Source organism: Coregonus lavaretus, assembly GCF_964263955.1.
Source record: "Coregonus lavaretus genome assembly, chromosome: 5".
In the NCBI taxonomy this organism is placed as follows: domain Eukaryota; kingdom Metazoa; phylum Chordata; class Actinopteri; order Salmoniformes; family Salmonidae; genus Coregonus; species Coregonus lavaretus.
In genome coordinates, this window is record NC_139992.1 from 70,624,731 (window position 1) to 70,652,646 (window position 27,916).

At 41.8% G+C, this 27,916-nt stretch overlaps 1 protein-coding gene and 1 long non-coding RNA gene across 3 annotated transcripts; one reads left to right on the forward strand and one right to left on the reverse strand.

The window, feature by feature from the left end:
• On the reverse strand, positions 1-8,218 carry LOC311130063. Its single transcript, XR_014613331.1, has 3 exons — positions 8,131-8,218; positions 289-455; positions 1-182 (listed from the first exon to the last, which is right to left on the reverse strand). It is a non-coding gene; the product is annotated as an uncharacterized lncRNA (long non-coding RNA).
• Positions 6,107-27,904, forward strand: LOC311130061 (glucose-6-phosphate exchanger SLC37A1-like). 2 transcript variants are annotated; one of them, XM_084162701.1, is made up of 21 exons: positions 6,172-6,252; positions 6,438-6,613; positions 8,214-8,460; positions 10,227-10,308; positions 12,083-12,188; positions 12,424-12,502; positions 17,411-17,546; positions 17,715-17,791; positions 18,006-18,172; positions 18,325-18,383; positions 18,963-19,043; positions 19,147-19,278; positions 22,306-22,396; positions 23,546-23,608; positions 23,892-23,977; positions 24,232-24,280; positions 24,507-24,580; positions 24,764-24,842; positions 24,972-25,069; positions 25,159-25,235; positions 26,957-27,904. In XM_084162701.1, the coding sequence occupies exons 3-21, from the start codon at positions 8,405-8,407 to the stop codon at positions 26,970-26,972; spliced, it is 1,608 nt and encodes a 535-aa protein (XP_084018827.1). In that variant the 5' UTR covers positions 6,172-6,252; positions 6,438-6,613; positions 8,214-8,404; the 3' UTR covers positions 26,973-27,904. The 2 variants fall into 2 exon arrangements, with proteins under 2 accessions (XP_084018826.1, XP_084018827.1); XM_084162700.1 differs by having other exon boundaries at positions 6,107-6,613.
• The last annotated feature ends 12 nt before the right edge of the window (positions 27,905-27,916 follow it).

A 27,916-nucleotide genomic window follows, 5' to 3' on the forward strand; every position in this document is an offset into this window, starting at 1 on the left:
TGCAACCGGATTACGGATCAATTGAGCCAGGATCACCAAGATATCCTGGCTTAATCCCTTATCCTAGTTTTGTGCAACAGGCCCCAGGAGACGGAACGGGTGGCGGAGATGAGTAGGTGGTGGTGAAGTGGCAGATGAACTGATGGCACGGCAGGGGTTGGGTGAAGGTTCCAGGAGAATGACTGTAGACAGAACAAACGGAGGTAAGTACAAGACAGGTCAACAAGGTGCAAAAAAACAACAAAACTAACGCTAGTACTCTGAGGCTGATACGCTGGCAAAACATACTGTTTATGGCTAACGATCCAGCAGGGAATGGATGTCAGGTCAGAGCTTATGAAGGGGTGATGATCAGGACCAGGTGTGCCGAAGCTGATGAGAAGCAGGTGCGGGTAATCGAGAGATCACCCGCCTAGCAACGTCGCCCGGCAACCGGACAGGGTGCGTTCAGGCACCTTCGGGAAACAGGAGATACAGAGCAGAAAAATGGCAACACAGGCAGGAACAGACTCAGGACGCAGGGTTCATGACACTGGACCAATCATCTCATCACTTGGAAATGAATTTCAGATCAGCTTGTCCCAGATTTACTGATTGCCGTCTATGCTCAATCTGCTCCAGTTAAGTCATATAATATGGCAATATGGTTACTCAAGTCCTAAGTGGCCACAGCTGAATTATGCACCATGTTACACAAACGTGACCAATACACCCTGATACACATGACAAAAGTAAGTCAATACTGTACTCGTTTAAATAATCTAATTGTTCTTTCTACTGGTGTAAGCAACTTATCTACTGTCTCGTGTCACTTTTGTGCTTTCTGCATCACTTTCCTACTGTCTTGAACCACTTGGCTATTGTCTTGTGCCATTTACCTACCTTCAAACAGTATTGGCAAAGCAGTAGGTGAGTGGTGCAACATTTTAGCCTAGTACCAATAACAACAGTAGAGTGAAGGTTTTGCTCCTAATTCCTCTTGAAAAGTAGAAACATCAAGTACAAAAGCAAGGAAGTTGGGCCATATGTTTATAAAGAAAGAAGTAAAGATGACAGGACAGTTTTGAGTAGAACATCAGCAGTTTGAAGAATAGCTGAGTGGAATATGTTACTGTCATTGCAGTCATCAAGTCAGGAAAATAATAGTAGTAATCTCATTATTGTTTACATTTCAAACCAAACTCCAATTTGTTTACAACAGACCCAACAACAAAGCATGGTAATTCCCACTCAGCTACCCTGGTCTGTATTAGGCTACCACTGTTCAGCTATCGTGAAAACCACTAAAGTTCTAATGTGTTCTCTTAACAATGGCAATCAAAGCTGTGGTAACATTAAACGAGTAAAACATGTGTTGAACGGAACCTTGAACAAGTTCAACAGAACTTTGAATGTGTCTGTTAATCTAGTCCTACTCTCAGCTGGTGTGGTGGCTTTAGTTTCTTCATTGAGCGGTAGCAGTGGGCTCTCACAGAGATCTCATTTGTAGCCCTGTTTTTACCTGATACTTTCATAAAAGTACAAACACATGAAGTGAGAGGTGTATATAAACATGATTAAACTTTATTTAAAGCATGATTAACCTGAAGCAGGACGGAGTCATGACTTAAAACACCAAAGCAAGGCTTCGAGCTCAGGCTAGCTAGTGTTAGCATATTACCTTCAAAGTTGCAAAGAAAAGAAGAAACGTAAAATTTGAAGCCTTAATCCAGCTATGTGGTGTCGTACTGGATGTCCGGACGACCCTCCGTATATCATTAACAGATACTTTAGGCAACTCCAGCAAACACCTTGTAAACTTCATCTCTGCCATCATAATGGTCTACGGTCACTGTCTAATGTTTTTTTTCCGGTAACCGGAAATGCCCAAGCATCCTTACGCCAATGCGGAAGTGATGCGTGCATAGAGCCTATTACATGCACATGGTCAATTATGCAAATTAGGCGATGACGTCATTTAGCAACTTCTAGCGGCTTTTAGGACAGCCAATAGCTACTTTCCTTAATGAGGAGTTGGCAACATTGCCCTCCTATGGACACAGTAAATAATGAATCCTACGTGCTTTCGACAATACCTTATCAACAAAAAGTAATGACTTTCAAATAAACCAAATTTGCCTTATCAACACAGTAGGCCTAAATATTTCCTAACGATATCACAACTTAAATATAGCCCACTTACTCCCCAATCGGCTCAAGAACATCTTGGTAATTATTTTTATAGTCTCTTAAGGAAACTATCTGGGTCAGACACTCTCGAAAATTGCGTCTGCCGCTTGTAAAGAAATGAACAAATTAATGTCTGTGTCGCCGCCGAGCTCTCAAATACCGTGCCCGTGTTTCACTCTATGAATGGACACTGCTATCCCGATTCGTTGGGACGTTCCTACCCTGAACTATAACCCTTACCTTATCTTAACCATTTTACATTTATACTTGATTGAGGTAGGGACATTCCAAGGATCCCGAAGAGAACGGACCCTCTGGGAAAGCCTATGAACTCCTCTACTCGACTGAAATGCACGGACACAACTCGTATTGGTTGTCTGATTAAGGCTACTGGGAACTGGTAACAACACAGACTGTGACTGGCCAACAACATTTAGATCTGTATACAGCGAGATAAGATAACATACCGTCCCATGAGGTGTTGAGGGAAAGACAGATTACCTATAGATTGGACATAATATTTTCTAGGCCATTAGCGATAACAGGAAATACATTATAGCTCAAGGTGTAGCTCAAGGTGGCTACATCGGAATGTCGGCTTGCACGGGAAAAACTGTACATTTCTAACATTTATGGTTGAGATTTAATTAATATAAACTATGCACCTTATGACTTTCATTAACACGCAGGCGTCACTCAGACATTAGTAAGGCGTTGGTATGACGACATGTTAGTTACACGTTCAATGGTAGGCAACAGCCACACGGTGGTACTGTTGCCTAGTTTTATTAACACGCAGGCATCACGCAGACGTTAGTGAAGCTTCGAACACACCTAGTGAGTTATGCGTTTTGGGACACCAGAAGTACATTAATTTCCAATGGAACTCTGCGTTTGCCTTGCAGCATTGCGTTGCAGAGGCAGTTGCAGTGCGTTCTGTGTGGTGCATACGTTGGATTTATCGAACGTATGCGTCAAACTGTATGCGTAAATGGGTTAACGGAAATGGTAAGCCCTCCTGTAGCTCAGTTGGTAGAGCATGGCGCTTGCAACGCCAGGGTTGTGGGTTCGATTCCCACGGGGGGCCAGTATGAAAAATGTATCAACTCACTAACTGTAAGTCGCTCTGGATAAGAGCGTCTGCTAAATGACTAAAAATGTAATAATGTAGCAGAAGGTGAATGTTGAACTTTTGTTGCACACATATCTAGATGACGCTGCATACCTTTATGCAAAACTTTTCTTAAACGAAAGCAAACGGAACGAAACGGGGGTAAACATACCTGAATTTGTCCAGTAGAAACTCTCGTTTGCAACTGTTGGACTAATGATTACACCCTAGATCAGCTAGATGCAGGCAAGTGTGTGCAAGGCGGTATTGAATATGTCACTGTCTGTCCATGTGTCACCTCAAATTTTTCTCTTGACCTTTGCGCACCTATGTTGTAAACTTTAATTCATAGACTAGGTTGTAGCAACCTCATGATGGGTATAGGGAAAATTCGAGAATCATGTAGTATCCTAAACTTATCGCTGTTACATTGAACTAGGTGAATGGAATATGAATGACAGTCATCCAATATGCTGTAATAGAAATAAGGCCACTGATATATTATGTACAGTGTGTGTGTGTGTGTGTGTGTGTGTGTATAATAAATATATATATATATATATATATATATATATACACTACCAGTCAAAAGTTTGGACACCTACTCATTCAAGGGTTTTTCTTAATTTTTACTATTTTCTACATTGTAGAATAATAGTGAAGACATCAAAACTATGAAATGACACATATGGAATCATGTAGTAACCAAAAAAGTGTTAAAACAAATCAAAATATATTTTCTATTTGAGATTCTTCAAAGTAGCCACCCTTTGCCTTGATAACAGCTTTGCACACTCTTGGCATTATCTCAACAGTCCATCATCATTACTGTAACACGTAACCGATCGAGAAAACCCCCCAGAAATAAACTCGCAAAAAAATAATGAATAAACATCAATATCTTCAAAACTGTTTAAAGCTGTTCAGGCTTATCATTTATTGACAATATGTATCCTGTTACTGGAAATCCAAACAGGGCTAAACTGGGCTATTTGAACTGGATGAGATATCCTTTTCAAATAGGCCAACTACAGTAACGGATACATTTTGTTTGATCTATTTCCCTTGTTGATTCACGTTGTTGCCACACCAAAAGGCTTTTTATATACAGTGGGGAGAACAAGTATTTGATACACTGCCGATTTTGCAGGTTTTCCTACTTACAAAGCATGTAGAGGTCTGTAATTTTTATCATAGGTACACTTCAACTGTGAGAGACGGAATCTAAAACAAAAATCCAGAAAATCACATTGTATGATTTTTAAGTAATTAATTTGCATTTTATTGCATGACATAAGTATTTGATACATCAGAAAAGCAGAAATAAATATTTGGTACAGAAACCTTTGTTTGCAATTACAGAGATCATACGTTTCCTGTAGGTCTTGACCAGGTTTGCACACACTGCAGCAGGGATTTTGGCCCACTCCTCCATACAGACCTTCTCCAGATCCTTCAGGTTTCGGGGCTGTCGCTGGGCAATACAGACTTTCAGCTCCCTCCAAAGATTTTCTATTGGGTTCAGGTCTGGAGACTGGCTAGGCCACTCCAGGACCTTGAGATGCTTCTTACGGAGCCACTCCTTAGTTGCCCTGGCTGTGTATTTCGGGTCGTTGTCATGCTGGAAGACCCAGCCACGACCCATCTTCAATGCTCTTACTGAGGGAAGGAGGTTGTTGGCCAAGATCTCGCAATACATGGCCCCATCCATCCTCCCCTCAATACGGTGCAGTCGTCCTGTCCCCTTTGCAGAAAAGCATCACCAAAAATGATGTTTCCACCTCCATGCTTCACGGTTGGGATGGTGTTCTTGGGGTTGTACTCATCCTTCTTTCGTCCTCCAAACACGGCGAGTGGAGTTTAGACCAAAAAGCTCTATTTTTGTCTCATCAGACCACATGACCTTCTCCCATTCCTCCTCTGGATCATCCAGATGGTCATTGGCAAACTTCAGACGGGCCTGGACATGCGCTGGCTTGAGCAGGGGGACCTTGCGTGCACTGCAGGATTTCAATCCATGACGGCGTAGGGTGTTACTAATGGTTTTCTTTGAGACTGTGGTCCCAGCTCTCTTCAGGTCATTGACCAGGTCCTGCCGTGTAGTTCTGGGCTGATCCCTCACCTTCCTCATGATCATTGATGCCCCATGAGGTGAGATCTTGCATGGAGCCCCAGACCGAGGGTGATTGACCGTCATCTTGAACTTCTTCCATTTTCTAATAATTGCGCCAACAGTGGTTGCCTTCTCACCAAGCTGCTTGCCTATTGTCCTGTAGCCCATCCCAGCCTTGTGCAGGTCTACAATTTTATCCCTGATGTCCTTACACAGCTCTCTGGTCTTGGCCATTGTGGAGAGGTTGGGGTCTGTTTGATTGAGTGTGTGGACAGGTGTCTTTTATACAGGTAATGAGTTCAAACAGGTTCAGTTAATACAGGTAATGAGTGGAGAACAGGAGGGCTTCTTAAAGAAAAACTAACAGGTCTGTGAGAGCCGGAATTCTTACTGGTTGGTAGGTGATCAAATACTTATGTCATGCAATAAAATGCAAATTAATTACTTAAAAATCATACAATGTGATTTTCTGGATCCGTCTCTCACAGTTGAAGTGTACCTATGATAAAAATTACAGACCTCTACATGCTTTGTAAGTAGGAAAACCTGCAAAATCGGCAGTGTATCAAATACTTGTTCTCCCACTGTATATCTAGCCAGGGACATCAGACACAGCGGTTCCTTGTACTATTCTGACGTCAGTTGTAGACCAAAGGGGAGGTTGGGCGACCAGTGAGATTGGGCGGATTCGATTATGCTGCGCCGCGGGGCACCGGGAGGATCGCCGTTATCAAATCGAACAGTAATCTGTGCCACTTGGTCATTTTGTCAACAAGGCGGAATGGTGCATCGTCCAGAAACAATTTTATTTTTTCCCTAAGTAAATGTTTAACTTTTCTGACTATTTTTCATTGGGAAGGTAGGTAAAGCGTTTTTATCAAAAGCAATCACTTTTGCATGGAAATCACAGAATCCTACTAATTACTACAAGTGCTTAATTACGTCACTTTTGTTTTGAGCCGACTTCGCCGTGGGTTTTGAACTGGGCACCTGGCTCACGCCTGGGAGGCAATCGGGTTCATATCGAATGCAATCAAATTTCAGCTGATGCAAAAGACGCCTACACGGGCGAGATTAATCGAACCCCCTCACTGAAGCGTGACAGTTCCACGAAGGTCTGAAAGAACAAGGAAGTTATAGCTAACCGCCAGATAACCTGCCGCCTGAGTTGGAGGAGAAACAAGACGTGTATTTTGGTTATTCCCTCTATTTCAACCAAGGTAAGTTTGATAATGTCTCTCTATCCATGTCTGAATTGATGGGCGCGGCGATTTTCCACAGCCTTTTCTGTCAAGGCAGGATGAGCAGAAAGTGAATTTGAGAGCACGGTTACATGCACACAATAATGCGATTATTGTGGATAGTCAAATTAATATAATAGTTCGTTTAAAACGTTTACATGTTTGTCAAGAAGAACGATTTCCCTAATAGTCCTGTTTACATGGACACATCTGAAATCAGGCTACCTGATGGCACTGATAAATGCAGACCGTGTTAGTTTTGGGAAGCATATTTGATTCTGAGTTCAGACATACATGAAAACTACTTCAAGACACATACATGATATTTTTCTGAACTCCACTTCGGAAGGGAGGCTCGCTTCGCTGGTGGTAGGACATGCGCATATTAAATACACTGCTGGAAGGCAGAATAAAAGTGTTTACATGCCCTAATAATTCGAACGATTGCTCAGAAAACTAGGTGTTTTAATCGGCGTATGCTACTTTGACTTTATGGCGATTTAAGATAAGCAGAATAAGGTGTTTACATGACTTGCATAATGCCTACTGCCATAATCAGTTTAATGTTGAATTATTAGTGTACATGTAAACATTTGTAATGAGATTGGAGAAACGGTTGGTTACAAAGTTGCTGATGATCATAATAATTGAAAACATAGTATGGACGATGTGGCTTTCTAGCAAATGTCCTGCAGTAGGCTTCTCTCTTTGATGGCTGTCACACAATGTCTTATTTTGATTTTAATGGTTGTAAACGTGTTTTTGTTTTTTACAACAATCCAAGATAATTACACTTTTGCTTTGTATACAACAACTGATCTCAATTAGGATGCTATGTAATAAGTCCCTAAATTAGGGGGAAAAAACCTATTTTTAAATAACATTGGTTAAACCAGTATTGTCTACTGAAGTTCAGTAGCCTAATTCACTTCAGTAAATTATTTTGAGGCTCTGCAGCTGCCACATCTAAATGTAAAGCCTGGTCAAGTTGATTCCAGGTATGATGTTTTGCTATTAGCTCTACTGCAGGCTGCTGTAGTGTATGGGCCAACAGGTGTTGTGCTGTGAAAGTTTTAGTGGGTTACTTAGTAGCCTATGTCGAATGAATCCATTGAACTTGCACTTTAAGTGCTAAATTGATGACATTGACCATACCTGTAGTGTAAATGACTAATGTCGTGGCAGAGGCCCATGATGGAGTTGAGCAAGCCAAGCTGTTGCTAGGTACACTGTTGGTGGTTCAGTGCTTGGCAACGTCATGTTTTCAGACCAAGATTCCAGCATATTAGGTTATTCATGCCTGGTAATAAAAGCAATGGTCCTTCTGCTGCCCTCTGCTACACATGTGATCCCCAGAGTATGAAGCAGAAGTTGTATGAATGCCAGGAATATATCTTATCCCCCACTGAGATGAGTTGCTTGGTGGAAAGTTTACTGTAGCCTACAATGCCTTCCTTGGACACATACATCCACAAAGTTTAAGTTATAGAACTTACATTATGGAATGGAGAGAGATGCTCATGCCAGCTTCAGAGGTCCTGCTGTGTTTGAAACTGTCTTTCATTCTTGTGCCCTGTAGGAGAACACAGCTTCTGAGGGGGTATTCCAGCAGGTTCTTGGCCATGTCTCCCAGGCCTAGTGTTGAGCTCACAGGGTGCTTCTGGCCAGAAGTGAGCTGCAGGTCTTTGTGTTGGTCATCGTCATCATTGCTGTGAGATCTGCCTGTCTGTTGACCCCTGACCCCGCAGTTCCTGTTATCACCCAATCATCATGGCCCCTGTGCCACCTGGCATCCGCTTCCTGGCCTCCTTCAACAGAGACCAGTGGTGAGTTTTGTATGTCTGTCTGTCAGATCAATACGTTCTGTTGGTTTGTGCCCCTACTCTGTTTTTTAGGGGTATTTGTCAGTACAGGACTGGCTTACACGTGAACTTAGTTGTAAATTGTTGATGACTTATCATGAAGAGACCTCAGGGCTCAAGCCATACTGTTCATGTGTGTGCCTGTGCAGGATTGTACATGTGAATGTGTGTCTGTGCTTGTAGCCGTTTCTATTTAGTCCTAATTATGTGTTTTCTGCGAGAGAGTGAATTGGCCGGGTCACAGAGAAAGAGAGCGAGAGCACTGTGCAACTAACACAACGGTCCTCTAAGTTCCCATACATCATGTAGAGGAGGGCATACGCACCATCTACTGTATGTGGCATAGCCCTGTATACGTACAGGCTGCTTAATGATCACGTATCCCGTTCATTATTAGGGCCAGGAGTTGTTCCTGCTCAGGTCACATGGTTAGGAAAAACTCCTGATCCTATTTATTATCAAGAGAAAGAGTGGGGAACCATGTTCTGAACCTGACTTCGAAGTATTTCTTAGAGCTTTATCACATTTCATTGCGTTCATACTGATTGTTATACTGTGCGAGTGACAGTGGCATGCTGAAATCGAGGTTGTAAACCTTTGTCCCTGTGTGGCTGTAGCCAGTATAGTCTCCCTCTGCTCAGTCTCTATATGTACAGTATGTCTGGTCCTATCAGAGAGTTGGAGCTGGGACAGTGGTGGTGTTCTGTGGTATCACAGAGCCACTGACATGTTTTTCACTAAATTACTGCCAACAGGGAAGATACATTGCCAGTGTCCTAACTGTCCCCTTCCTGTCCTGTCTTGTGAACACAACCCCCTCCCCACTAGACACACAGAGAGAGAGATACAAACACACACACATGCTGTTGTGAATGTGCCTAGGCAATCAGGGAATCTTCCCTCTGGCTACTTTCCACCCCTAACAATTGGTCTGTAGGGATGGTTTATTTTTTTATTTTTTTTGTCATTTAGCAGACGCTCTTATCCAGAGCGACTTACATGAGCAATTAGGGTTAAGTGCCTTGCTCAAGGGCACATCAGCAGATTTTTCACCTAGTCGGCTTGGGGATTAGAACCAGCGACCTTTCGGTTACTGGCACAACGCTCTTAAACACTAAGCTACCTGCCGTGGGGTTAAGATGTCAAGACTGCCATAAATTGCTGTGTTTGGCTAGGTCAGGGGCAGACCCACGTCGAGGTGGCTGTGTTTGGCTAGGTCAGGGGGTAGACGCGTCCAGATATGTCAAACTCGATTTGTTTGCCAATTGCACAAGTCCCCAAGGAAATGACTGAGTGGGAAAATTAAAGGAACGGCACATCCTGGCCTTTGTTATCCTTACCAGTTCTCACTGTGTACTTTTAACATTGAATTATTTTGCAAAGATTAGCAAATTCCTTTGATTGTGTAGGTGTAGCTATCCTCCCAGGTGAAATGTTTGATCTCCATTCAGCTCGTTTACGCCACTATAAAAGAAGCCAGCCAGTCAGTTCAGCCAAGAGGTCCAAAGTCCAGTTGTCCTCCACCCCCTCAGAATATAAGTTAACATCAACAACATATCTAAGGACAGATCTAGGATCAGATTACCCTAAATCCAAACCTCACATTGACCATTGCGAGAATGAAACGAGATCTCACCCTGTATCAGTCGTCAGGGATGAATGCTACCCACTGACTACCTCCTCCCGTCCAGCCCTTCTCACTGCTGCCCCCTTGTGTTGTCCCCCTCCAGGTACCGAGCCTTCACATTTGGCCTCACCTTCCTTCTGTACACCAGCTTCCACCTGTCCAGAAGACCCATCAGCATCGTCAAGGTAACATAAACACACACACACAGACAGACACACTGATGTATCCTATAGGGAATTTGCTGTACTATACTGGCATAACACATAATAAGAGATTTACTCACTAAACACTCCTCTCCACACATTAAATATACAGTGGGGAGAACAAGTATTTGATACACTGCCAATTTTGCAGGTTTTCCTACTTACATAGCATGTAGAGGTCTGTAATTTTTATCATAGGTACACTTCAACTGCGAGAGACGGAATCTAAAACAAAAATCCAGAAAATCACATTGTATGATTTTTAAGTAATTAATTAGCATTTTATTGCATGACATAAGTATTTGATACATCAGAAAAGCAGAAATTAATATTTGGTACAGAAACCTTTGTTTGCAATTACAGAGATCATACGTTTCCTGTAGGTCTTGACCAGGTTTGCACACATTGCAGCAGGGATTTTGGCCCACTCCTCCATATAGACCTTCTCCAGATCCTTCAGGTTTCGGGGCTGTCGCTGGGCAATACGGACTTTCAGCTCCCTCCAAAGATTTTCTATTGGGTTCAGGTCTGGAGACTGGCTAGGCCACTCCAGGACCTTGAGATGCTTCTTACGGAGCCACTCCTTAGTTGCCCTGGCTGTGTGTTTTGGGTCGTTGTCATGCTGGAAGACCCAGCCACGACCCATCTTCAATGCTCTTACTGAGGGAAGGAGGTTGTTGGCCAAGATCTTGCGATACATGGCCCCATCCATCCTCCCCTCAATACGGTGCAGTTGTCCTGTCCCCTTTGCAGAAAAGCATCCCCAAAGAATGATGTTTCCACCTCCATGCTTCACGGTTGGGATGGTGTTCTTGGGGTTGTATTCATCCTTCTTCTTCCTCCAAACACGGCGAGTGGAGTTTAGACCAAAAAGCTCTATTTTTGTCTCATCAGACCACATGACCTTCTCCCATTCCTCCTCTGGATCATCCAGATGGTCATTGGCAAACTTCAGACGCAGGGGGACCTTGCGTGCGCTGCAGGATTTTAATCCATGACGGCGTAGTGTGTTACTAATGGTTTTCTTTGAGACTGTGGTCCCAGCTCTCTTCAGGTCATTGACCAGGTCCTGCCGTGTAGTTCTGGGCTGATCCCTCACCTTCCTCATGATCATTGATGCCCCACGAGGTGAGATCTTGCATGGAGCCCCAGACCAAGGGTGATTGACCGTCATCTTGAACTTCTTCCATTTTCTAATAATTGCACCAACAGTTGTTACCTTCTCACCAAGCTGCTTGCCTATTGTCCTGTAGCCCATCCCAGCCTAGTGCAGGTCTACAATTTTATCCCTGATGTCCTTACACAGCTCTCTGGTCTTGGCCATTGTGGAGAGGTTGGAGTCTGTTTGAGTGTGTGGACAGGTGTCTTTTATACAGGTAACGAGTTCAAACAGGTGCAGTTAATACAGGTAATGAGTGGAGAACAGGAGGGCTTCTTAAAGAAAAACTAACAGGTCTGTAAGAGCCAGAATTCTTACTGGTTGGTAGGTGATCAAATACTTATTTTATGCAATAAAATGCAAATTAATTACTTAAAAATCATACAATGTGATTTTCTGGATCCGTCTCTCACAGTTGAAGTGTACCTATGATAAAAATTACAGACCTCTACATGCTTTGTAAGTAGGAAAACCTGCAAAATCGGCAGTGTATCAAATACTTGTTCTCCCCACTGTATGTTGGGTTTACTGTAGTTTGTGCTTTTTTCAGTGTGTGCACACATGAATGTTTGCTCATTCTGATTATTTGTTCCACAGAGTGAGCTACATAAGAACTGCTCAGCTCTCAATGAGCTCTCCACAGCCAGTAGTAGCCAGCTGTCTAACCTCCACACAGATGCAGAGTGCAGCTGGAAACCCTTTGGTGAGACCCCACTCAACCCTTGTTCTCCCCCTCTTTCATCCTCCTCTCAATCCCACTTTCTCTACTACATTCTATGCATCCTCTATCCCTACACTTATCACTAATCACATATTTTTTTACTATTCATTCACACATTGTTGTCGATCCCCATAACCAAACCCAGGAGCCTGTATTCAGATGAGTTGTCCTTGGTTGAATTGATGTCATTCTCATGTAAAACTACCTCCATATCCAGATAAAAGCAACTATAAGCAGCTGCTGGGAGCCGTGGACTACTCCTTCCTCTGTGCCTATGCTGTGGGCATGTTCCTCAGGTAAGGCTAAAACTAGGCAGTCCACTTTACCTGATCAGGAAAACCTCTGGGCTCTAGTTATCGGCTAAAGCTCTTCCCCATCTCTTGTCCGCCAGTCAGTCAGTCATTAAATCTGCAGGCAGAGTCTATGGGTGTTGCGGTGACCGTATTACTGCCACACCGGTGGTCATGAAGGCAGTCAAATTCCACATGACTGTTTAGTTACGGTAATTAGGCTTCTCCAAGCTCATATGCTCAGCTGGTAGAGCACGGAGCTTGTAACGCCAAGGTAGTGGGTTCGATCCCCGGGACCACCCATACACAAAAATGTATGCACGCATGACTGTAAGTCGCTTTGGATAAAAGCGTCTGCTAAATGGCATATTATTATTATATTATTATATGCTGCTGATGGTCATTAGTAGCCTACCAAACTTGCGAACTACCTGGTACTCAGCACTCTATTGTCCCTCTAATCACTCTGACATCAATGCAAATGTAATTGAAAATCTAATCAAACACTTCATGAGAGCTCATGTTGCGCAACATTTCTATAGGCTATGCAAATGCATGAGAAAACAGCGTGATGGCCTCTATTAAAAAGAGGAGGATCCCATCAGCTTTCTATAGGCTAGGCCTACTATATTTATTTCTCAATTTTCCTAATATTAAGCACATTGCTTATCTTTACAACAGGAGTTAAACCTACCTGGCTGGCATGAAAAAGAACCACGGGAAAAGCATCCTCCATTCGCTATTTAAGAGCATAGATGACATGTATTTTTTCCCCTGCCCCTGTTTCGAGACAGGTGCACGATAATGGTCCATTCTAAATCAAAACAAATTTCACACATATGTTATTTAGTATATGTAAAGACAAGATTAAATCAAGAATAGTCTGATGGGTGACAATATTAGCCTATCACTTGTGAATTATATGTTATCACTTGTGAATGATGCCCAGCATAAGGCTAGAAACAATGCCTTTTTTTGCAACTTTTGACATTTACATTTAAGTCATTTAGCAGACGCTCTTATCCAGAGCGACTTACAGTTAGTGAGTGCATACATTTATTTTTATTGATAAAAAAAATTAAAAAATTCTAATCATAGTCACACACCTCATGTAGCCTAGCCCATAGGCCTAAATGTTTTGATAAGGTTTGTATCACAACTAAAGTGGCCAAACAATTTCTTAAAATTAAGCACATTAATCTGCTTTACAAAGGGTGTAGAGCCTAACTGGCAAACATAAGCAGCGCATGAATTTCAAGTTTGGGGACGATTATTTTCACCAAAGAAATGCACCTTTATAATAAAAGCATTACATGCATAATCGCATTTGGGGTCACTTTTGATAATGGTGTTTTCCCGCTAATGGAACAATCGCGCTTATAGCCACTGGCCGCAAAAGGCATGACTTTTTTTAGGGTGCGTTACGGCCACACAAAGGGGACGCCGGGAAATTTGAGGCATTAACAAGTGTGTACAGCCTGTGCAAAAAACTAAGCAGAGCTCATGCCTTTTCAAGCAACTTTTTTCAAATCATCATTAGTCACATCATGCAGCCTTACAATGTATTAAAAATCAAAACATATAGCCCAACGTTTGTAGAACAACTAAAGTTACATGAATAACTAGAAGCGTAAAGGAGTACCTATTTCTTTGTTAACCGCTCAACACAGAATAGCTGCATGTGCACACTCCCTCAAATCGTTTGGAGAAAATATCCTTTCTATTTTATTCAGCTTTGTTCAATTGTATTCTGCATACTATAAAATAATGCCATGGAATTCTAAGCAAATCTTGTCTGCTAAATGAACTAGTGTAGCCCACAGCCATTCGGCATAGCCAGATCAGGACTAACATAAGGACAACTCAGAGTATCCTATTCTGTTCTTCTGAAATAGACTACATTTTCTTCATATCATGTTTATTTTAGACCTGTCGAAAATAAATAAATTATGGATTTATTGTGAAGGTGTAGGCTATATTACATGGATTTATTAGACTTTTTTAAATGTGGATGTTCCAAAGGTCTGCATCAGTGGCTTGTAGGCTATGTGTGGAAGCCAGGAGATGCTAAATGTGTTTATGTTAATTAACGGTCAATTACCGTGAGACCAACAGTTATTTGCTTGACAATCACCGGCTAACTACATTTTGTGACCGCCACAGCCCTAGCAGTCTCAATTGGGTGTTCTTCGTTGGTGAGCAGACCCTGATTTCAAGAATTTTAACAGATTTCAATTATTTTTTAGCCAGATCCTAATTGGGATATCGAATTTTATGTTCCTTTTGATGGCGTTGAAGGCCCTTCTTGCCTTGTCTCTCAGATCGTTCACAGCTTTGTGGAAGTTACCGGTGGTGTTGATGTTTAGGCCGAGGTAGGTATAGTTTTTGTGTGTGCTCTAGGGCAACGGTATCTAGATGGAATTTGTATTTGTGGTCCTGGCAACTGGATCTTTTTTGGAACACAATTATTTTTGTCTTAGTGAGATTCACTGTCAGGGCCCAGGTCTGACATAATCTGTACAGAAGATCTAATTACTGCTGTAGTCCCTCCTTGGTTGGGGACAGAAGCACCAGATCATCAGCAAACAGTAGACATTTGACTTCAGATTCTAGGAGGGTGAGGCTAGGTGCTGCAGACTTCTAGTGCCCTCGCCAATGTTTTTATATATATGTTGAAGAGGTTGGGGTTCAAGCTGCATCCTTGTCTCACCCCACGGCCCTGAGGAAAGAAATCAGTGTGTTTTTTGCCAATTTTAACCGCACACTTGTTTGTGTACATGGATTTTATAATGTTGTATGTTTTTCTCCCAACACCGCTTTCCATCAATTTATATAGCAGACCCCTATGTCAAATTGAGTCAAGCTTTTTTGAAATCTACAAAACATGAGAAGACTTTGTTTTGTTTGTTTTTAGGGTGTGTTGTGTGAATACGTGGTCTGCCATACGGTAATTTGGTAAAAAGCCAATTTGAAATTTGCTCAGGACGTTGTTTTCACTGAGGAAATGTAGGAGTCTGCTGTTAATGATAATGTAGAGAATTTTCCAGAGGTTGCTGTTGATGCAGATCCCATGGTAGTTATTGGGGTCAAATTTGTCTCCACATTTGTAGATTGGGGTGACCAGTCCTTGGTTCCAAATATTGGGGAAGATGCCAGAGCTGAGGATTGTGTTAAAGAGTTTTAAGTATAGCAAATTGGAATTTGTGGTCTGTATATTTTTTATCATTTCATTTAGGATACCATCAACACCACAGGCCTTTTTGGGTTTGAGTGTTTGTATTTTGTCCTGTAGTTCATTCAATGTAATTGGAGAATCCAGTGGGTTCTGGTAGTCTTTAATAACTGATTCTAAGATTTGTAAATGATCATGTGTATGTTTTTGCTGTTTGTTCTTTATTTTATAGTGCCAAAAAGAGAAGCGGTTTATCCATACATCTCCATTTTGGATAGATAGCTCTTCGTGTTGTTGTTTGTTTAGTGTGTTCCAATTTTCCCAGAGGTGGTTAGATTCTATGGATTCTTCAATTACGTGCGCGTCCTTCTTTTTCCTTAGTGTATTCCTGTACTGTTTTAGTGTTTCACCACAGTAAAGGCTTAGGTTTTCTTGGTCGCTGTGGTTTTGGTTGGATAGATTTCTACATTTCTTTTAGGTTTTTGCATTCTTCATCAAACCATTTGTCATTGTTGTTAATTTTCTTAGGTTGTCTGCTTGAAATGTTTAGATTTGATGGGGAAGCGGAAAGGTCAAATATACAGTTTACACCTTCACTATTGCAGTGAAACGTTTTGTCCAGAAAGTTGTCTAAAAGGGATTGAATTTGTTGTTGCCCAATTGTTTTTTGGTAGGTTTCTTCACTACTTTCCTTCCATCTATAGCATTTCTTAACAGTATGCGTTTGTTTGGCTTTGATGTCTCATGATTCAGTATTGCTCTGTTCAAGTAGACTGTGATTTTGCTGTGATCTGATATGAGTGTCAGTGGGCTGACTGTGAACGCTCTGAGAGACTCTGGGTTGAGGTCAGTAATAAAGTAATCAACAGTACTACTGCTAAGGGATGAGCTGTAGGTGTATCTACCGTAGGAGTTCCCTCAAAGCCTACCATTGACTATGTACAGACCCAGTGTTGTGACCCATTTTGTTGGTTGTTTTATCGTAGTTGTGTCTAGGGGGGAATATCTCGCTCTTTTTTTTCCTCTCTCTTTTTGTCTTTCGCTCTCTCTCCTCTCACTCCCCCTTTCTCTCCCTCTCTCTCTTTTAGAAATGAAAAGGTCCTCATTCTGTCGCTTTGCATTTCCACAGTGTTACAACATGAACACAGTGTGCTTTTCAAGGACAGTGTTGCGTAACTAACTCTGTGCCCCAGCAAGGTCAAACAGCTTCTAGCCAAGCTTGTGGCGGGCTGGATGTCATGCTAAATAGTGTTGGTTATTTTATTTTCATTTAATTCAAAACTGATGTTTCGTTGTATCAGGGGTAGAGAACATTTTTCAATATGCCAGCCAATTCTCATGCTGAATATGCCAGCCATTTTTGTCAGCCTGCATTGGGCGCCGAGTGGCGCAGTGGTCTAAGGCTGTGCCACTAGAGATCCTGGTTCGAATCCAGGCTCTGTCGTAGCCGGCCGCAACCGGGAGACCCATGGGGGGCGCACAATTGGCCCAGCGTCGTCCAGGGTAGGGGAGGGAATGGCCGGCAGGGATGTAGCTCAGTTGGTAGAGCATGGCGTTTGCAACGCCAGGGTTGTGGGTTCGATTCCCACAGGGGGCCAGTATGAAAAAATTAAATAATGTATGCACTCACTAACTGTAAGTCGCTCTGGATAAGAGCGTCTGCTAAATGACTAAAATGTAAATGTAAATGTAAAATGAAACTGGTCTTATGCATTGTTAAAATGTCATTGTGCGTCCTGCAGTGGCATCATCGGTGAACGCCTGCCCATCCGTCTGTACCTGACGTTTGGCATGCTGATGAGCGGCCTCTTCACCTGTCTGTTTGGCCTGGGCTACATCTACAACATCCACAGCCTTGGCTTCTATATATTTGTCCAGGTAAGTCACAAAGTGGACCTACTGTAACTACCTACACATGTACAATATAAGTCAAGCCATACAAAATTGTTGGTCTGACATTTCATAGGAAGACGAGTTCAGAATTCAGAGGTCAAAAGTTGTATATTCTGAATGTTTTTCTAACTCTGTGTTTCTCCTCTGCCTCAGGTGGCTAATGGCTTGGTTCAGACCACTGGCTGGCCCAGTGTTGTCACATGCATCGGGAACTGGTTTGGAAAGGGAAGGTAAGCCACGAGATCTGTTGTTAATGAAATGATTCCTCCATAGTTCAGATACACTGAAATTATAGGAGATGCATTGAATAGAAAATAGTTATAGAAGATACATTGAAGTTAAAACAGGATTCTAACTGGTTTGCCTGGTAGGAGGGGTCTGATCATGGGCCTGTTCACATGATAACACTAACCTAACCCTTTTTATAACTGGTGTCTCCTACAGGAGGGGTCTGATCATGGGCATATGGAACTCCCACACCTCCGTGGGCAACATCTTGGGCTCTCTGATTGCAGGCTACTGGGTCTCCTCCAACTGGGGCCTGTCCTTCATCGTTCCCGGCCTCGTCATCGCTGCCATGGGAATCATCTGCTTCCTCTTCCTCATCGAACGTGAGTACTGCTATGTGATTGGTTGGAGGAGGAAGAGACTCGTCCCATTTGCCTTTGAGTAGCTTCGATGCTTGATTTATGCGATGGTCAGAGTTTTGCATGCTGATATTTACTGTGATTTTGGTTTAAACTGTTCTTGGTTTTGTCTGTAGATCCAAATGATCTTAGAAGCATCCATGCTGTACAGAACCCTGCTCCCTGCAGCAACAATGTGAGTACTTAGGATGTCTCGCTTGTTCTCAAAAGCATCTCTAGTTAGTATAGACATAATATGAAGGACATTTCAGAGGTATAAATTCACAGATATATTCATGAATCACAGACAGTAAAAGCCCCACTTTGTTATATGCTTAGTCTAAATGCCATTTTGGAAATGTATGTCCGTGAGTGGGATCATTGTGTGGATCACACGTCATCAGAATTTGCCTGGATAGCATCACATCTGTCGCACATCGCGCCCGGCAACCATTTCCTAGACAACTGTCGTCCACTTTAGCTCCTTGTGTAGACGTAGAGTACCTGAGTGTCTCCGAGAGCGTGGGCTGGCTCTGGTAAAAAGGCCTCCCTGGAGACAAACACACAAATCAAAAAGAGATGAAACATTATGAACGTGGGCAGATTCATTGTATAAGCTTTATTTAGGGTTCTTCTTGATTGACAGGTGTCATTTTCAGTCTCCCACTGTACTATGAACTGCATTGCAGTTGTTTTCACTGGTAGCTGGTGGAACACCTACCAGTACATTGTGGTAAACTATATTGTACTTTGTTTTTGTTTTTTGCTCATGCAGCAAAAGCTGACAAAGAACTGGAATGGGACGAATGGACACAAGCAACTGTACCATTCATACAAACAGGGAGACAAATATCAGGTGTGCCTGTTTTTATCGGAGGTTGTCTGTGTTTATGTTAGTGTCTGTATGTGGATCTGTGTGTTATATTAACCCTTGTTTTTCCCCTCCATCTCTCTCTCAGAACTGGGACACAGATCTGCTGCTCCCTCAGGACAACAACAGCAGTGTGTCTGTCCCCGTACAGCAGGTGGCGGTGGTGAAGAGCGAATCAGAGCCCTCGGCCATCAGCTTCATGGGAGCTCTACGCATTCCGGTCAGTCACCTGACCTCTCACACCACCCATATCACATACACACAATAACAAAGGCCCAGGCCCTGTTCCCCAAAGCCAGGGGTGTCAAACTCAATTCCTGGAGGGCCATTTATCTGCTGGTTTTTGTTATTTCCTTTCAATTCATGTCCAATTAAGACCTAGACAACCAGGTAAGGTGAGTTTCTAACTAATAAATTACCTTAATTGATCAATCAAGTACCAGGGAGGGGCAAAAACCCGCAGAGGAGGACACTGGAAAATGGCGACTGCTTGAATCTCAAAGTGCAGCAAGTGAAGTGTGTGATAATGAATGGAAAATAGTGAAATCAAAGAATGGAACTAAACAAGCAGAAGATGTAGCAGAAGATGAGGACCTGCATTTTTTGGACAAGGAGGTTCATTTGGGAAATCCATTTGTACTATTGAGGACTGTGGAGAAAGCAGTGGGAAAGGTGGATTCAATCAAGGTGACTAGAAGCGGCCTCGTTTTGGTTAATTGGAGTTAACCAAAGGAGTTATGACTGGAGTCTCGTTGGATATACAGTACCTGTCAAAAGTTTGGACACATCTACTCATTCAAGGGTTTTTCTTTATTTTTACTATTTTCTACATTGTAGAATAATAGTGAAGACATCAAAACTATGAAATAACACATGGAATCATTTAGTAACCAAAAAAGTGTTAAACAAATCAAAATATATTTGAGATTCAACAAATAGCCACCCTTTGCCTTGATGACAGCTTTGCACACTCTTGGCATTCTCTCAACCAGCTTCACCTGGAATGCTTCTCCAACAGTCTTGAAGGAGTTCCCACATATGCTGAGCACTTGTTGGCTGCTGTTCTTACACTCTGCGGTCCAACTCATCCCAAACCATCTCAATTGGGTTGAGGTCGGGGGATTGTGGAGGTAAGGTCATCTGATGCAGCACTCCATCACTCTCCTTCTTGGTCAAATAGACCTTACGCAGCCTGGAGGTGTGTTGGGTCATTGTCCTGTTGAAAAACAAATGATAGTCCCACTAAGTGCAAACCAGATGGGATGGCGTATCGCTGCAGAATGCTGTGGTAGCCATGCTGGTTAAGTGTGCCTTGAATTCTAAATAAATCACAGACCGTGTCACCAGCAAATCACCATCACACCACCTCCTCCATGCTTCACGGTGGGAACCACACATGCAGAGAAAATCCGTTCACCTACTCTGCGTCTCTCAAAGACATGGCGGTTGGAACCAAAAATCTCAAATTTGGACTCATCAGACCAAAGGACATATTTCCACCGGTCTAATGTCCATTGCTCGTGTTTCTTGGCCCTAGCAAGTCTCTTCTTGTTGGTGTCCTTTAGTAGTGGTTTCTTTGCAGCAATTCGACCATAAAGGCCTGATCCACGCAGTCTCCTCTGAACAGTTGATGTTGAGATGTGTCTGTAACTTGAACTCTGAAGCATTTATTTGGGCTGCAATTTCTGAGGCTGGTAACTCTAATGAACTTATCTTCTGCAGCAGAGGTAACTCTGGGTCTTCCTTTCCTGTGGCGGTCCTCATGAGAGCCAGTTTCATCATAGCGCTTGATGGTTTTTTCGACTGCACTTGAAGAAACTTTCAAAGTAATGATGGACTGTCGTTTCTCTTTGCTTATTTGAACTGTTATTGCCATAATATGCACTTGGTCTTTTACCAAATAGGGCTATCTTCTGTATACCACCTACCCCTACATTGTCCCAACACAACTGATTGGCTCAAATGCATTAAGAAGGAAAGAAATTCCACAAATTAACTTTTAACAAGGCACACCTGTTAATTGAAATGCATTATTGGTGACTACCTCATGAATCTGGTTGAGAGAATGCCAATAGTGTGCAAAGCTGTCATCAAGGCAAAGGGTGGCTACTTTGAAGAATCTCAAATATAAAATATATTTTTTGGTTACTACATGATTCCATATGTGTTATTTCATAGTTTTGGTGTCTTCACTATTATTATACAATGTAGAAAATAGTAAAAATTAAGAAAAACCTTTGAATGAGTAGGTGTGTCAACTTTTGACTGGTACTGTAGATGACGAGTACTTTAGTCAGAAAATCCCAGGAGTGTTCAGTGCACGTCGCATGACCCGTATGGTAAATGGAAGGAAGGAGAAAAGCCTATCGATGTTGTTTGAGGAGATTCTACCTGAATATGTGAAGCTTGGATATGTGAGGTATGCGGTGAGAGCATTTGTGTCCAAACCATTACAGTGTGGGAATTGTAAAGGATATGGTCACGTGTCAAATGTTTGCGGAAGGGAGAAGTAATGTATTGAAGAATCTGTCAATGGAAAATGTTGCAACTGTGGTGGGGATCATACTCCGGACTTCCTTGAGTGCCCTTTTAGGGTGAATGAGGTTGAGGTGTCAAGGATCAGGGCTGTACAGCAGATCTCCTATGTGGAGGTGGTGAAGAGAGTCGAAGGTGCAAGAGGCAACAGTGTTGAAAATATGGCGGTGGATGCATTGCAACCAGTTGCTAATGTTTTAAGTTGATCGAGTGATCTGGATACACTCATTGTGAAAAAGGTAGATTTTGTGGCATTTATAACCACAGTGATTCATTGTAAAGCACAAGTGTCTAAGAAGTCCAAGAAGCTGGACATCATATCTGCAGCCAATTTAGATAATTTTTTCTTACAGAAAAGCAGGTTGGTTTTGTTTAGTTCATTTCTTTTTTGATAGTGGGTATGATATTTAATGTATTTTTACCCACATTATTTAATTTTTTGGGATCCTTATTATCCACCCGCACAGTAGTAGGCAGAATGCACATCCAATTGTTGTGAACGCCATTATACCATAAAAGAAGAAGAGCCTGCAAACACATGTGCCCTATGCACTTAAATAGATCTGAAATAATTGCATAGGTACTGTATAAGCAACAGGGAAAACCCCTTGCCCTAAACATACACCATACAAGGTACCACGGCATTCTATTCTGGAGAAATGTATAGTTTTTTTTATTTGTTGACAGTATGCTTCTCTCTTTCTCTCTCCAGGGAGTAATAGAGTTCTCGCTCTGTTTGCTGTTTGCCAAGCTGGTCAGCTACACCTTCCTCTTCTGGCTGCCACTCTACATCACGAAAACAGGTATGTACATCACACTTCAACAGTGGTTCTGAACTGGTGGGTTGCGAATATTTTTTTATTTTAAAAATAATTATTAAACATTTAAAATCAGTTAAAAATGGATATTATATTTTTTATGAAAATATACTCCCGTCTGAGTTTAAACAACTAATACCAGGTAGAAAGTGTGTAGAAATTATAATGAACCTACATTAAAAAAAAATAAAAAATTCTCTGAAAACGATTATTCTTCAATCACAGTATTTTCAATATAGAGTTATAAGCAGCACTATTTAGATTTTTACATTTTAGTCATTTAGCAGACGCTCTTATCCAGAGCGATTTACAGTTAGTGAGTGCATACATTTTTCATACTGGCCCCCCATGGGAATCAAACCCACAACCCTGGCGTTGCAAACGCCATGCTCTACCAACTGAGCTACACGGGACACAGATGAGTTTGTGGTCTCAAACAAGTGAGCTTGCCAACGTTCTTCATCAAGAATATGAGCAATATGGAATTATTGACAATTAAAAAGGTGGGAATGTTGTTCCCTTGTCTAATATAATTGCTACATTTACTGTCAATATAGCATTAAAAATTGTTTTCCAGATTGCATTTTTCCCCAAATAAGTTGCCATACGAATATTGGGTTGCGACTGAGACAACCTGGTTCAATTTGGGTGCCGACGCAAAATCAGTTGAACCATTACACTAGACTACACCAAAACCCTCACCCCCTGCTACATCCATATAGGAACTCTGTCTGTTTGGTCAAGTATACGGTACATGAATCCAGGGCATTGTGGAGAGATCTATAAGAAGTGTCAGGGCATTCAGTATTTGTCCACTACCTGCTATACCTGCTAGTCATTGTCTGATACATACTGTATCTATCTGCTATCTGACATTTATGTCTTGATAGTCTGTGGTCAGGTATGTGGTCAAACCAGCTCTACCTATTAGGACAGAGGTTCTCAAACCTTTTCACTCAGGCCTCCCTTCCAGCATTGGGGAACATCCCTGCCTGCCGACCCCTCGCCCCACAGTTTGAGAACCACTGTGTTAGGATACCTATGCTTTGCTGGTTGTTTTTGTTAGTATCCTGTGTCACTTGTTTGGTTTGCCAGAGGGTGTGTGGAGATAATATACCTATCTGTCTATCTCAGCTCACCTAGATGCCAAGAAGGCCGGTGATCTCTCCACTCTGTTTGACGTGGGAGGAATTGTGGGTATGTTCCCTTTTAGTTTTTTCAGTGGTTGTTTTTAGATCTGATTCTTTGGTATGAATCAAACAACTTTATGATCTGGATATTTGTATGCTCCTGTGTGTGTTGTCAGATATTTGATTTGTAAAGATGAATTAGGAAGTCCTGACATCATTCACACATCATTATAATTGAACTACCCCCAAACCACTAATTTTATCTTGATTGTTGTGCTAATCTCATCTCTTTCTGTGTGTGTGTGTGTGTGTGTGTGTGTGTGTGTGTGTGTGTGTGTGTGTGTGTGTAGGGGGAATCTTGGCTGGGGTCATATCTGATAAACTGGGAAAGAGAGCCACCACCTGTGCAGTGATGCTGCTGCTGGCTGCTCCTACAGTGAGTGCCTCTTTCCCTGTGTTGCTCTGTTTGTTTCTATTTCTCTCTTTCTTCTCTCTCTTTCCCTCTCCGTTTCTGAGAATCAAACCAACTATCCTGGCGTTGCAAGAACCATGCTCTTCCAACTGAGGTTCAGAAGACCACTGAGCTACAGAGGACCGTTGACCATCTCAATGGCTAAACATAAGCATGTATCATTTAATCTTACAGGAGGACATGATTTTTAAAGTTCTTATTTTTGTTCTGTATCTCAGCTTTATGGCTTCTCCATGATCAGCGAGTTTGGACTGGGACCGACCATCGGTAATGATCCATTTATATTAATAAGTCCAGTTTTTGTTGCTCTTTTGTGAGAGGGATTGTAGACTGACTTCATGACATCCCACTCCTGAGCTCGTTTACTTATTGGCTGTGCTATTCTGACTGTCAATAACTCCCAGGTGAACAGAGCTATGTCACAAGCTTGGTTGGTTTTGACATTCAACCAACGATCAAGTGAATCATGATGTGATGTCCATTTTCCTCATAGGTATGCTACTGGTGTGTGGAGGACTAGTGAATGGGCCATATGCCCTTATTACAACAGCAGTGGCTGCTGATCTGGTAAGTGTGTAGTGAGTGAGTCTTTCTCACTGTTGTTTTGCACTAATGTTAAATAATCCTCCCTAGTACAGTTTTGTCTTTCTAACCTTTTAGATCAGCCATGCTATGTCAGTATTTCCTGTGTCTGTGGGCCTTTCTCTGACCTCATATCCTGTCCCTCTCTATTTTGACCTTGGAACCTAGGGAACACACAAGAGCCTGAAGGGCAACGCCAGGGCTCTTTCTACTGTCACGGCCATCATTGACGGCACAGGATCAGTAGGTCAGTCTCTCCTGTCACCTCCAACCATACCAGTAGATCCTATGTGATAAATTAGCTCCACGAGGGGAGAATTTAGCATAGGATTAGCTCTGTGACTTACAAACTGTCCTGTGATCGTGTTCTTCTCAGGTGCAGCAATAGGCCCCCTTCTGGCAGGAGTGTTGTCGTCACAGGGCTGGGACCAGGTCTTCTACATGCTGATGGCAGCTGACTTCCTAGCACTGTTGGTAGGTGCTGATGCTTGTTAATATTTGTCTTATTTTGTATGTGGATCTTATAAAATGAGGCTTTGTGTGTGGATGTGTTTTCTCTGTAGCTGTTGCTGCGGCTGGTGACGAAGGAGCTGACCTCTGGTAATGTGGTTAAACCTCGTTCTGGCAGCACCACTGTAGAGTAAGTGAATTCTCTCTGTTTGGTTTATATTCTACTTGTTGTAGTATGGTGGTATTGTGTTGTATACAGGCTTGATTATGATGACTGATGCCACTGATCATGTTATATGTTGATGATCCATGTTAATGTCTATGTTCTATGATCTATGTTAATGACTTGTATTTAATATCTGATTGTGTCTTTTTTATATTGTTTGCTGATGACACCAACATATTTTTGTCTGATAAAGACAGTCAGAAACGTATCACTAAATTAACTCCAATACAATTGTGAAAGGTATTGGTGTCATCAGATGAATGCAACATCTTCCCAATAAAAAAATTAATGGAATCTGTACTACACCTTACTCTATCCATTTATCTCATATTGTAATGTAGTATGGGTCAGTACTTATAAAAGCAACCGCAATAACATCTTCATTCTCCAAAAACTTTTTGTGAGGATGGCAACTCACTCAGACAGTCGTGCCAGTTCCTCTCCACTCTTTCGTCGCCTTCAAATCCTCAATATTTATATCAACCAACTTTAAGTCTCTGTTTGTATTCCAATTCAAAATGAATCTACACCCTGTTTCTTTTCAAATGCTATTCAAATTCAATACTCGGGTTCATCATTATTCTAGAAGAACAGCCACCGATCTCCACATCCCTCCTTCTATTCAAGATTAGGTCAATTTTCCATAACTTAGATTTTAAAAAAATATATATATATACAAAAAATACAAACCTGCCAGTGGTGTGTTTCCACCAGACAGACTTGTTGTGGATAAAACATCAGTGCCTGATGACGTAGTGCACACAAAATGTACTTTTTCGCTTACGTTTTCATGTACCGAATAAAAATCAAAAGTTCAATGTGTTTCCATCGCATTTTCAACTCTACCAATTTAGTTTTGTCGCAAACTGTAGCCTTAAATAGTAAATGTGCCTACTCTGGTCTTGGCACGTGCGCTCTAGCCAACAGCTGGCAGATACTGTGCGGTTAGGCAAGTCTACATGATGATATTATTATGGATAAGAGCGAGAATATCTTATTTGTCAAGCATCTCATAATGTCACCAGAATAAGACCCTCAATATTTATTGGAAAGGACCATCAAGATCACTGTGCACTTTCACCACCCTGTCATCATAACTTATTTAGACTATAGCCTAATAAACTGCATGGTTTCCCAAGTCGTAGTGGGAGGACCACACCATATCATCGTGTGACTCCAAGTTTACTTCAATATGATGGTTATTATATCAATATTTGCGCATAAAGGCATTTCTACCACCGTTTCTCTTATAATTAATTTTACCGACACAAAAAGATTATTGTCGATGCTTGGCTGCTGTTTGACAAATCAAAATAATCTTACTCTTTTGTCCATAATAATCTCATCATGTAGGCTATACCTGCACTGTAGCCTAAATGTGAGCTGTTGACTAGAGCGCACGTGCCAATACCAGAGTGGGCACACTCGCTATATAACGCAACATTTTTGGTGAGAAAACCATACATAGAGTTGAAAATGTGATGGAAACCCATTTAACTTGTTGTTTTTACGGTACATCAGAATTTTAACTGCAAAAGGTATTTATATGTACATTAGGTCATCGCACACAGCCTTTTATCAATTTGATGGTTGGAAAATGCACATTGTTTTTATGCGGATTTCTGAATATTCGCATGGAAACCTAGCTAGTGATCAAAGTCTGTTTTTCTGTTTCCGTCTTGTAGGATGAAGGAGCACTAAGCACTTTGCACTAACTCTAGACCGAGAAGTGAACAGACTGGCCCTCTCAGCACAGACACACTGCATCTTATACCACTACCCTGGACTGGACCTTTTAACTGAGATGAACTGAACCCACCCTGCCTGTGGTCAACTCTCTATCTTAATCCATTCCCTACAAACCAGGGCACAGTTTTTCAAAAGTTATCTGGATTTCAAGTAAATTATTTGTCTGTTCTATTAATATGCCTTTAATCCTGTCTGATAGGTTTTGAAAAACTGGGCCCAAGAGCTAGACCATGTTCACAAAGAGACATAGACAGACAACACTTCTTTCTAAAGGTCTGTTGTCACTGCGATCTTGGCTGTACCTCCGTCCATTCAGCAGTAGTTGACGTTAACTAGTGTGTAGCTGCAGCACCAATTGGAACCGAATGAAAGTCTATGAAGATTCAGTAGCGGAGAATAACAAGCAACCAACCAAGCCATCCTCTGAGCACATACCACTTTTTTTTTTTACTTGTTCTACAGCACATTGGGCCTTTAAAAATATATTTTTTACTGTCACTTCTGCCTTATGTAACCAAAGATTGTGGTGAAATGCATAGTAATTTATATGAAAATATTTAAATGATATTTTCTTTTTTCTGGTGGTGATCTATGTATGTTCTCTGTTTAGGAAGTATATGAAGGTACTGATATGTTGTATTCTTATATGATCAGCAAATGATGGTGCGGTTTGTTATGTTTGGGGACTTGAATACTACGAATGTAACATTTTGTGTTTGAGTATGAAATTCTATATACCAACTCCGAGGAGGATCAACCATTTTTCAATCAGTTATATTTATGCAGTGCAATGTTGAAAACTGTGTGATGTTCTTTAGTATATGTAGAAAATACCAAATGCCATCACCCCAAACCTTAAAATGCTCACAAAGTAAGATAATTCATTCTGCCTTTAT

What these genes read in the sequence shown, in the direction of transcription:
- LOC311130061 (XM_084162700.1), top strand. Translation starts at nt 8,405, where the DNA reads ATGGCCCCTGTGCCACCTGGCATCCGCTTCCTGGCCTCCTTCAACAGA. An exon ending in TGGGAGCTCTACGCATTCCG is followed by an intron (nt 19,279 to 22,305) that starts GTCAGTCACCTG and finishes TTCTCTCTCCAG; the next exon opens with GGAGTAATAGAGTTCTCGCT. An exon ending in CAGCAGTGGCTGCTGATCTG is followed by an intron (nt 24,581 to 24,763) that starts GTAAGTGTGTAG and finishes CTTGGAACCTAG; the next exon opens with GGAACACACAAGAGCCTGAA.